Source organism: Macrotis lagotis, chromosome 5, assembly GCF_037893015.1.
Source record: "Macrotis lagotis isolate mMagLag1 chromosome 5, bilby.v1.9.chrom.fasta, whole genome shotgun sequence".
NCBI lineage: Eukaryota > Metazoa > Chordata > Mammalia > Peramelemorphia > Peramelidae > Macrotis > Macrotis lagotis.
In genome coordinates this window covers 19,857,848-19,870,366 of record NC_133662.1, presented here as the reverse complement: position 1 = coordinate 19,870,366, position 12,519 = coordinate 19,857,848, and the positions used below count along the sequence as shown (strand labels likewise).

At 38.5% G+C, this 12,519-nt stretch overlaps 2 protein-coding genes across 12 annotated transcripts in view; both read left to right on the top strand.

The window, feature by feature from the left end:
* Window positions 1-6,366, top strand: part of LOC141523630 (small ribosomal subunit protein uS12-like) — a 54,571-nt gene extending 48,205 nt beyond the window's left edge. Inside the window, exon 2 of the mRNA XM_074236963.1 lies at window positions 5,659-6,366. Coding sequence (XP_074093064.1) covers window positions 5,875-6,306 — 432 coding nt within the window. The 5' untranslated portion in view covers window positions 5,659-5,874 and the 3' untranslated portion in view covers window positions 6,307-6,366. The remainder of the gene's footprint in view (window positions 1-5,658) is intronic.
* TRERF1 (transcriptional regulating factor 1) overlaps window positions 1-12,519 on the top strand; it is a 292,412-nt gene that overhangs the window by 48,637 nt on the left and 231,256 nt on the right. The window lies entirely within an intron of this gene.

Genomic DNA, 12,519 nt, shown 5'->3' with positions numbered 1-12,519 from the left:
AGGTACCTGCAAATAACTTTAACAGCTGTATCAATACCATTTGCGTGTTTAATGCAAAGCAAAACAAGACAAAATAAAAACTTCTGCACCTAAAAAGAACTAGACACCTCAGTGCCTGAGTATTAGAGAGGAGGGGAATGGGGAGGACAGCTCTAGGAGGTCATTGCAATTCCTTTGTCTGGAATGTGCTGGTAAGAATTTGAACTGAGTTGATGTAAAGTAAGGATTTAAAGTATACATACAGACAGTCTTGCTGAAAGAATTCTAATGATTACCATCATGCACATATATTTATATACACAAACACACATATAGTAATCCATGTTCATGTTGATAAGAATTCTAATTCTGTGTGCTGACATGTACAACATAGGCACGTGATGCCTACACCTATAGACATACATGATGATTTTGTTGATAGGATTATGTTAACGGATACAGACATGTTTGCATGTGCATATATACCCATGAACCAACCTACATGTATGATACACAGTCAAGGTGGATAAGAATGTCAGCAATATTTACTGGCACATGCATATTCATACATGCAACACATTTCACACATGTACATGCTGATAAGTTTCATTAGGTTATCTGATCTTTACATGGATATATTCATATATGCATGTGTGTGCATTTTTAGAAATGTGCATGTTTAGAATAAGTTTATGTATGTATTTATACGCAGAGTACAGTTTTGGAGAAATGTATGTTTACTTTTCCATGTTGAAAAGAAGTCTAATGTTTATTAATTTACTCATAAAGTCTGTTAGTAAAGTCTAGTATTGGCTATTTTCTTTTAGAAATGCTTATCTTATCCATACTGATAAGAATTCCAGTAATATTTACATATTGTACATATGAATATATATATGTACAACCCCCCCCCCCCCCCCACAGAGGATCATTGCTCTAGAACTATAAGAGATCTCAGAGGCTATCTAGTCCACCTCTCTTATTTTACCGATGGGGAATTAGATTTTTGGGCAGTTAGATGGTGCAGTGGATAGATCACCAGCCTTGAAGTCAGGAGTACCAGAGATTTAGTCTGACCTCAGACATTTGATACTAACTAGCCATGTGCCTCTGGGCAAGTCACTTAACTTGATTGCCTCACCTTCAGGGTCATATCCAGTCCTGATTCATATCTGGCCACTGGATCCAGCTGGCTCTGGAGGAGAAAGTGAGGCTGGTGACATCAGCATCCTCTTCTCTCAGATCCAATTCTCGTACTTAATATGGCATCACCTCCCTGATGTCATAGTCTTTGAGAATGAAGAACAAATACAGATGAGGAAACTGTGACTTGGTTAAGTTTAATGATTTGTTCAGATCACACAGGGAGTAAGCACCAGAGATGAAATTTGAATCCAAGTCCTTTGAGCTCCGGAGCTCTTAACTTTTTCCAGTCTGCTTTATTCCATACATCCAGTTGTCCTTCCAATCACTTGTCCATCCAACCACTCGTCCATCCATCTACTTATCCATACAGCTATTTGTATTTTGTTTATGGTAGATGCTTTCTTGATATTCTTTGTGATGAATTTTTTTTAGGCTATTTTTTTTTTTTGCAAGTCAGTGGGGTTAAGTGGTTTGCCCAAGGTCACACAGCTAGGTAATCATTAAGTGTCTGAGGCTGGATTTGAACTCAGGTCCTCCTGACTCCAGGTCTGGTGCTCTGTCCACTGCGCTACCTAGCCACCCCTCTTTAGAGATGAATTTTGAAGGAATTTGAAATTGGAGTAAAGGAGAGAAAAATTTCAGTTCATAGGAAAAGACACGGGGCTTCCGTGGTCCTTTTCTCAGATGACTGAGTCTCAAATTCGGCTTGTGTGTTCTATGTTGTGTTTTGAATTGAGTGAATCAGCAAGATGACTAGGCAGGCTTAGAAGTGTTTCCATTCTTTTTCCTCTGAAAGAGAGGATGATGTATGTTTTGAGAATGATCTTTACTAGTGATGTCAAAGTCAAATAGAAACATAGGCCTAATATTGACTTACAAAATCATAAATGGGGGCAGCTTAGGTGATGCAGTGGATAGAGCACCAGCCCTGGAGTCAGGAGGACCAGAGTTCAAATGTTCAGACACACCAGTTATGTGACATTTGACAAGTCATTGAACTCCATTGTCTTGCATAAAAATAATAAAAAAAAGAAAACCACAAATGAACATTATCTGTGTTATACTTTTGCTTATTTTGCTAAACATTTTCTAATTATATTTTGAGCTGGTTTGTTTGTGCTGCAAATTGGCTTTTTATGGCCTTATGTGAATTCGATATCTACTTTATTTAAATAACTTTGCTTTTCTTGGGTGTCCTTCTTCCCTCTGCTTTTCTATCTTGCAACATGTCTTCAGTACTACCATGCCGAATCACTCATTTTTGTTTAAGATTTAGAGCTAAATGGAACCTCTAGCCTTCCCTTCCCTTTCGTTTTTATCACTGAGGAAACAAACTAAGATTTAAAACAGTGAAATAATTTGGGCTATATCATATAGTAAAGTAGCAGAGCTAGGATTTGAACCTGGCCCCTCTACCTCCAAGAAGCATTGATCTTTCTACTGCACCAGTCACTAGCTGTAGAGCCTTGGGCAAGTCACTTCTCTCCTCTGGGATTTCCTCATCTATAAAATGGTTGTGTGGACAAGATGATTTTTGTTGCTTCCAGCTCTAACTTGATCCTTGTATTACAACTGGGGCTCTTTTTAGAATAGACATTCCTCCCTCCCAGGGAGAGCTATTATAATCCCTATCTCACAGTGGAAAAAATATCCTTCAGAGCCAATTAAAATGTTAATACATTTTGAAAATGGTCATTTTCCTATGCAAATACTTAATAATCTCTAATTTTGTTGAGCAAGTTCATTTAGAATAAGAACTATTCAGATTTTGAGTCTCTGAAATCAGAGTGTCATAAAATATTATACTGGAGAAAAGACACTTAGACATGATATAGCATCATTCACTTAATTTTTTTTTAATTAACTTTTAGATATGTTTTGTGTTTATGTCACCTAAACTTCCTCCTGTATCTTTCCCTCTCCCCAGGAAGCCATCTCTTTTAACAACATATTTTTTAGTAAAAAAAGAAATCGGGTCAGATAAATCTTAACAATGCAACACAGTGCAATAAATACTTGTTATTAAACACTTATATATGTGCTTTATATATGAACTCTGTACTAAGTCCTGGGATACAAATAGAAAAAAGAAAGAGTTTCCCTTTCAAGGAATTTCACATCTAACAGGGAAGATAAACATACCAAGAGAAGTCAAAACCCAGCAATGTAGCCTGGGCAAATGAAGAATTGACTGAGCTCCCGGAACTTCTTTTTTTTTTTTTTTTTTTGGTTGTTATTGCAAGATAGGAGGATTAAGTGACTTGCCCAAGGTCACACAGCTAGGTAATTATTGTGTCTAGGGTCAGATTTGAACTCGCATCCTCCTGACTCCTGGGCTGGTATCCACTTCACCAGCTAGCTGCCCTGGGAACTCTTCACTTAATTATTTTTAAGGCATTGGTGTTAAGTGACTTGTCTAAGGTCACACAACTAGGCAATTATTAAGTGTCTGAGGATGAATTTGAACTCAGGTTCACCTGACTCCAGGGCCAGTACTCTATCCACTACACCACCAACTATCCCTTCAGGGACTTCTTTAAAGGTAGTTGTGGGAAGTTGTTTTTTTTTTTCCCTTCTGGCTTTCCAATCAGAGTGCAACAGAGGGTACTGATGAGTGTGAGAACTACTGTTGAAGCCATCTTCATGATATTTTCTGAAGAGCTAACATTGCACCTACCCCCCCCAAACAAACAAATAAACAAAAAACAACCCTGATATTATAAAAATGTTTTACACCACAGGACCTTGAGGTCCTTGACTATGTTGTTTTATTTATTTTCTTTAGGACTCATTTGCCCTTTATTATTTTGCTACTTTCATTCTCATTTATTAAACTTTTTTTTAAAATTGATATCTTGTTTTTAACTCACCCAATTTTCCCCTGAAAAACCTCCCCTTTCCTGAGAGCCATCACTTAAAGAATTTTTGAAAACCCCCCCAACAAAAACTGATTGATACATTGAAAAAAAAATCCAACAGTTTATTCAGTGTTCCATACCTGTAGATTCCCCCACCTCTGCAAAAGAGTGGGAGGCGGTGTCTTCTCATATCTCTCATCTTTGAGGCCTAGTGGGTTCTTTGTAATTTCACAACATTCATTTTTGATTGTTTGGTGGTGATTGTTTTTTCCATTTACATTGTTGTAGTCATTGTGTATTACTGTTTTCCTGCCTCTGCTTGCTTCACTTTGTATCAGTTCATGTAAGTGCTTCATTTAATAAATGAGAAAACTGACCTCTGGGGAGGGGAAGTGACTTGCCCCAAGGTCCGAAACCAATGAGTAGTATGGTTAGGGTTTGAAACCCAAGTTATGTGATTGTCAATTATATAACCACTTGATGATTTCTTCAGTGGTATCTTGTATTCTACACTGGTCTGGGCAGATAAATGAGTTTGCAAAGTATAGAAATGGGCTTAACCAGAGAGGAGTGTGTAGGTGGTGCCCCTGATTTTGCTAGAACCTGGAAACCAGGATTAGGGGAGGGTTTTGGTTTTTTTTTGCAAAGCAATGGGATTAAGTGACTTGCCCAAGGCCACACAGCTAGGTAATTATTAAGTGTCTGAAGCCGGATTTGAACTCAGGTGGTACTCCTGACTCCAGGGCTGGTACTCTATCCACTGTGCCACCTAGCCTCCCTGGTTTTTTTTTTTTTTTTTATAAATTACATGTTTAATGTATAGTATTTTGGAAGATAAATTGGAGAGGGAGAGCAGGGGGAACAGATCAAAGGTCATCTAGAGGTGATCTGACTTTATTCCTTTTTTTTAAAATCCTGTCTTATTTAATTCTTTCCCAAAGGGATAGCTATATACTTGGCTTTACAGTGTACTTGACCTGTACAGTGGAAGACTTCAGTTCAAATTGTGCCTCATACATTAGCTGTGGGATCTTGGGGGCAAATTGCTTAATCTCTGTGTTGTACCTTAGCTCCTTTTGTAAAATTAGTTAGACTTGATGGCATTAGAACCAAATAACTTAATGTCTATTCCAAGATGGAATCTAGGGTATTGGGAAGGGCTAATTAAACTCCAATGGCCAGATTCTTTCTAGATTTATATGGATTCTTAAATTCCTGTTCTCCTTCTTCCTCCTCTCAACCTTTCTGTCTTTTTTTGTTTTTCTTCATTCTTTTTTCCCTTCCTCTTTTACTTTGAAAAATCATTCAAGGGGCAACTAGTTGGTGCAGTGTGTAGAGTACCAGCCCTGGAATGAGGAGGTCCTGAGTTCAAATCCAGCCTCAGACACTTAATAATTACCTAGCTGTGTGATCTTGGACAAGTCACTTAGCTCTATTGCCTTAAATAAATGAAATTAAAAAAAGAAAAATCATTCATTCTTCAGTATGATTTCTTCCCAAAGAGATTCTTTGAAATAGTGAGAAATCTTAATACAGCATCTTCCTTCCTTTGGATACCCAACACTAGCCACCTACCTCCTGAGAGGTAGGTAATAGATATTATGGGAATATAGTAAATAGTAATATATTAAATGAGATAATGCACAAAAATTAAAGGGCAGGTATTTTTTTTTAGGTTTTTTTTTTTTTTGCAAGGCAAATGGGGTTAAGTGGCTTGACCAAGGCCACACAGCTAGATAATTATTACGTGTCTGAGACTGGATTTGAATCCAGGTACTCCTGACTCCAAGGCCGATGCTTTATCCACTATGCCACCTAGCTGCCCCTGCAGGTATTTTTTTTTAAGTCTAGTCTTTTTAAAATAATTATCTTGGGCCCGGACGGCAGCAGCATGGGTAAGTGCCGTGGTCTTCGTACTGCTAGGAAGCTCCACAGCCACAGAAGAGACCAAAAGTGGCATGACCAACAATATAAGAAAGCACATTTGGGCACTGCCTTGAAGGCCAACCCATTTGGAGGACCATCTCATGCCAAAGGGATTGTCTTGGAAAAAGTTGGTGTAGAAGCCAAGCAGCCCAATTCTGCCATCAGGAAGTGTGTGACAGTTCAGTTGATTAAGAATGGCAAAAAAATCACTGCCTTTGTTCCCAGTGATGGCTGCTTGAATTTTATTGAGGAAAATGATGAAGTTTTGGTTGCTGGATTTGGTCAAAAAGGCCATGCTGTTGGTGATATTCCTGGAGTCTGCTTCAAGGTTGTAAAAGTTGCAAATGTTTCTCTTCTGGCCTTGTACAAAGGCAAGAAAGAAAGACCAAGATCATAAAAATTGTATGATGTCTCTGTCATAGTAAAAAACTTTCATGTAAAAAAAAAAATAAAATAATTCTTACACAACCATTTATAATCTTTTTAGTATAACAGTTTGCATTTATATAATGCTTTAAGCTTTACAAAGCACTAACATACACTCTCTCATCTGATCCTCCTAAAAACAATTTGTGCTGACTTGGCATTTGAGACAATATTCCCGTAACAGATGGAGAAAGAAAGGCTTGGAGAGGCTCATTGATTTACCCAGAGTCGCTTAGCTAATAAATATTAGAAGTGGGATTCAAACTCAGTTTTTTCCTGAATTCCAATTAAACTGTACTTCTACTAGACCAAGGGAGTCAAATAGATATGGGGCCACTAAGCTCTACATAAGAATATTTGTGGGCTATGAGATTTAGATAACCACATATTAACATTAGGATAGAGCCCTGGAAGATTCTACTTCTTGAGTTCAAATCTGATCCCAGATACTTATTAGCTTTGTGATCCTGGACAAGTCACTTAACACTGTTGACTATTTTCCTCATTCGTAAAATGAAATGAAGAAGGAAATGGCAAACCATTTTAGTATTTTTGCCAAAAAAACCTCACATGGAATCACTGAGAGTCAGGCAGAAATCTATAAAAACATCAAATGTTCTATTTTATTTTTATTTATTTTGTTAAAATCTTTACCCATTGGGCAGCAAGGTGGCATAATGGCTAGAGCACTGGTCCTAGAGTTGGGAGGATTTGAATTCAAATGTCACTTTGGACATTTGATACTCAGTATGACCCTGGGCAAGTCATTTAGCCTCTATTTACCTAATTTTCTTATCTATAAAATTGGAATAATAATGCCTCCCTTGCAGGGTTGCTGAGATCAAATGAGATATTTCTTTTAAAAAAAGAAGGGGAGTGGGGCTTAACATAGTATTTGGAACATAGTAGGTTTTTTATAAATGCTTTTTTTTTTTTAGGTTTTTGCAAGGCAATGGGGGTTAAGTGGCTTGCCCACGGCCACATAGCTAGGTAATTATTAAGTGTCTGAGGCCAGATTTGAACTCAGGTACTCCTGACTCCAGGGCTGGTGCTGTATCCACTGTGCCACCTAGCCGCCCCTATAAATATTTACTAAAAACAAAAATTTTGCAAATTCCTTCTATCCATTCAGAGCAGCAGCTTATCTGTAATTTGCAACCTTAGAGTTAGTTGGGAATATGAGATGTTAATAACTTGCTTATGGATTACATCTGGAATGGGTCTAAAGTAGGAATTGAGACACCTGTTCTTTCCTGACTCCAAGACTGGCACTGTATCTATCTTCTAGCTGTCACTCATTTGATCTCTTGCACCTTCTCTTATGATTTTTGCTCCATCCTTCCACCTCCTTTCCCCTCCACTTCCTCTTTTCTCTTCCTTCCCTCCTCTTCCTATTCCCCCTCCCCCTGTCCCCCAAGCTGGGTAATTACAGTTTGAAAGTCTTAACTAAACTCATAAGAAGTGGTAGAGTATAAGGGTCCCACTTTGAGTCAGGACTCCTGGCTCTACACCCAAAGAAGCCAACCCTCTTCTTTCATGTGGATGGAACAAACTTCTCAAGTTATTACATTAGCAGTAACCTACAGTGTGTGCTGTGTAAAATGAGTCACCATTTACTGTAAGACTTTCAGATGCCCGGCAGACACATGCCAATCTGGAGCGATGGTGGAGGGGGCTCCAGTTGCAGAGTCTGGTGAATCTTGCTCAAAATAAATAAGAGACTTTTGATGCCCCAGTCGATTAAGCAACTGGATTAAATATCCTCATCCTTTCATTCCCTATCCCATCTGACAGATTTCCTTTTAAAGTTTTTAAAATTGTAGTTGAGATCTTTTTTTTTTGTTGGTTGGGATCTTTTTTAAAAATCACATGAGCAACATCTTTGTACATTTGGTTTAGACATAAGCCCCTGGGGTTGTTTGTGTGTTATCTTTTTTTAGTTTGAATTTTCTTTTTAAAAGTTAAAAATTTTCTGTTATTGTTTAGTCATAGGAGAGATACCAGAGGAAGCTTGAAAGAGAGATTCTCCTTCATTTTTTTGGCTTTTATTTTGCTTTAAATTTTTTTTTTTAGTTTTTTTGGCAAGGCAGTGGGGTTAAGTGACTTACCCAAGGTCACACAGCTAGGTACTTGAACTCATGTCCTCCTGATTCTAAGGGCTGGTGTTCTGTTCATTGCGTCACCTAGCTGCCCCTATTTTGCTTTAAATTTTTAACCTTATAAAGTTACTACATGGTACTTTTAAAAGTCATCTAGTCCAATTCCCTCTTTTTTGCAGACAATGAATCTAATTGAGGACCAGGGGTTAGAGTGATGCTTCTAGTGATTGAGACTCACAAGTAATGAAGATGGGAAGGAACTCTTTTTTAGCTCTTGTAGTGCTATGGAAAAAGGGTTAATTGCCTGGTTTGCAACAGTCACATAGATAGTAAGCAGGAAAGCTAGAATTTCAGTCCAGTTCATAATTCAAATACATCATGGTCTTTCCATTGTAATATATTGTTTCCCTTCTTGCCAAGCTTTACCTCTAGAGAACAATTGCAGGAGCAGAGAGTAGAAGTTGTAAATTTAGGATGTAATTTAAGAAAAAAATTAATCACTCTAGTGGAATAGTTTATCTCTGGAGGTGTGCTTTCTTCATACAAAGACTAAATGGCCTTTTGTAGTTATCTGGGAAGGGCTGTTCTAAAGGTTTGGTTACTGAGGGTCCCTTCCATTCATGAAATCTGTGATTGTGTGGGAACTTAGATGATGGAAGTTTCTTTGTGACTTTTCTTCCTATTCCTTCTTTCTTTATTATTTTGTTTGCTCTTTTTTTCCTGCCTTCCTTTCCTTGGAATTGAATGAATGAATAAATGAATGAATGAATGAAGCGTTTATTAAACATTTATGTGCTAAAAACAAGTAAGACAGTCTCTGCTTTCAAGGAGCCCATGTGTCAAGAAATAACAGATGAGCAGTGAACTTCAACAAGATGGTTGTGGTAGAAGCTTGAAAAATTAACATTCTATAGGCAAGATTAGATGGTACAACAAGGTAGTCTCACTTGGTTTTGTGTGGCCTCTGAGGGAAGACATTGTTCTTCCTTAGGTGTAAAACACATTTGCTCATTACAGAGGAGAGTGGAAGAGCAAAAAACATTTCCACTTTAGGAGAGTTCACAGTCCCAGTGAGGAGAGAAGATTGACACCAGACAATTAAAAGAAAGAAGCTGCTATCTGTAGGGCAAGTTACTATCTGTGAGTCCACAGAAGTGACTACTAGGTAACCCAGTGAATAGAAAGTCCTGGAATCTGGAAGATCTGAGTTCAAGTCCTACCTTGGGTGCTTACTAGCTATATGACCTTATGTGAGCCGCATAGTTTGCATAACTGTAAAATAGGAATAATAACAAAGACCTGAGTTCAAATCCTACCTCAGGATAATTCCTAGATGTAAGATCTTGGGCAAATCACCTACCCCCTGTTTGTCTCAGTTTCCTCAACTGTAAAATAGAAATAATAGCCACACTGACTTTGCAGGGATGCTATGAGGATCAAACAAATTATAATAGGAATAATCAAACAAATATATCAAACAAATATCAAACAAAAATCAAACAATATAATAGGAATAATAACAAAACAGACTTGCTATGAGAATTGAGTGAGATAATAATTGTAAAGGTAAAAATAAAAAAGGAATAATAATACTGACTTTTCAGTGTTGTGATTTTTGAATGAAAAGATATTTATAATTGATATACAGTAGGCACTATATAAATGCTAGCTGTTCATTATTATTATGTAACATTAGAGTCCAAGCCTACAAAATATCAAAATATTTATGTAAATATATATATATTCACACAGTGTGCATATGTGTGTGTATATATCTATATATCTATGTATATATATGCATATTTTTTAGGATATGAGCTGAATCTTGAAGGAAACGAAGGAATCCATCGATGTGAGGCTTGGAAAGAGTATTCCAGGCATCAGGGAATAGCCAGTGATAAGTCTTGTGTTGGAAGATGTATCATCTGTTAGGAATAGTCAAGGAGGCAGGCTGTGAAACTGAATTGTTAAATATTATGTGGAGTAGATTTTCATAGAGTATAGTAAAGCAGGTTAGGAAGGGAACAGGTTGTGAAGGGCTTTCAGTGTCTAACAGAGGATTTTCTGTTTGATACTGATGGAAATAGTGAGCCAGTGGAAGTCCATTGCTAGGGGAGAGGTGGTAAGCAGATGTGGGGAGGGGATATGAGGGGGTCTGACCTGGTCAGACCATTGGAAAACCACTTCAGCACCAGCTGAGTTGAGATTAGACTGGAGTGGGAGGAGACCTGTTGGCAGAAAGGTCAACCAGAAGATTATTGCTGTGGTCCAGGTCTGAGGTGATGAGGATCTCTTCATTTTACTGAGCCCAGAGCTAGAATTTGTGTTTTATTTACCTCACTAGAAGAGGTCATTGACTAATCTTAGACCTGACCCTGGAAGGTGCCTTACAGAAGATGTGTGTGGTGGGGAGTCATTCATGTATACTTATAGTTCATACTTGTCCCTTGATATTCCTTTCTAAAGTGTTCTTTTCTGCTTCTTGTTCCTTTGTACAGTTTTCCTCTGCTCTTTTATGTCTACCTTCACCTTTTACTTATAAGCAAGCAAGACAGTTTCTATTCTCAAGGATATCCTTTAATGGGGAAAAAATGATTAATTAAGGACTGGACCTGGAATCAGGAACGTTCATCTTCTTGAGTCTGAATCTGGCCTCAGATACTTAATATCTCTGTGACCCTGGTCAAGTCACTTCTTCACCTTGTTGACTTCAGTTTCCTCATCTGTAGAATGATTTGGAGAAGGAAATGGCAAACCACTAGTATCTTTTACTAGAAAACCCCAGGTGGAGTCATGAAAAGTCAGACATGACTGAAAAAAATAACTGAGCAACAAAAAATAAGAATTAGTAGAAGCTTAGTATGGGAATGGTGGGAAAGTTAAGGTCAAAGCTAGGGATGGTTCCAGAGCTATTTTTCGGTATTCCTGTGGAAAGAGATGGAGATTATCGTCCAAGTGGAATTGGAATGGGGAGTGCTTCATCTTCTTTCACCCAGTTTATGAAAGATGATTGCTTGAATACCTCTTAAAAATCTGCTTTGGTGTTGTCTGGTTACCTCATATGATCTCAGAAAATAAAAAAGGTCAAGTATTACTGACTGCAGTTATGAATAGTCTCCTGTCAAAAGCTTTGATGTCTGGAAATAGTCATTCCTTTATTTTAATGTTAGACTACATAACCACATTTCTTAATAATGCTAGTGCTGTGGTCAGTCAGATGGTATAGATTCCTTTGTTGCTGTGAATTTGCAATTTGGCTACCAGCTCTTAACACCCATCTTTTCTATTTTGATTTCTTCTATTTTCCTCTCCCCTTCACTCCTCTCCCCCTCCCTCTCCCTCCCCCTCTCCTCCTTCTCTCCCCTCCCTCTCTCCCTCTCCCCCTCCCTCTCTTCCTTCCCTACCCTTCCCCCTCTCCCTCTCTCCCCCCTTCTCTTCCCTCTTCCCCTATCTCCTCACACTCCCTCTCCCCCTTCCCCTCATACCCCCTCTCTCCTCCTCTTCTCCCTATTCCCCTCTCCCCCTCTTTCCCCTCCCCTCTCTTCCCCTCCCTCTCTCCTTCCCCCTCCTCCCCTGTCCCTGCTCCCCCATCCCTTTCCCCCTCTCCCCCTCTTCCCCTCCCCTCTCCTCTCCTCTTCAATTTCCTTTCCTTTTTCCTTTCCCCTTTCCTTCCCTTTCCCTTTCCCTTTCCCTTTCCCCTTCCCCTTCCCCTTCCCCTTCCCCTTCCTCTCTAGCAAGGCACTTTTTTAAAATTAATTTTTATTAAAGATATTATTTGAGTTTTACAATTTCCCCCCAATCTTATTTCCCTCCCCCCCACAGAAAGCAATCTGTCAGTCTTTACTTTGTTTCCATGTTGTACCTTGATCCGAATTGGGTGTTATGAGAGAGAAATCATATCCTTAGAGAAGAGACAAGAATTCTAAGAGGTAACAAGATCAGACAATAAGATATCTGTTTTTTTCTAAATTAAAGGGAATAGTCCTTGAAATTTGTTCAAACTCCACATCTCCTTATCTGGATACAGATGGTACTCTCCATTGCAGACAGCCCAAAATTGTTCCCGATTGTTGCACTGATGGAAT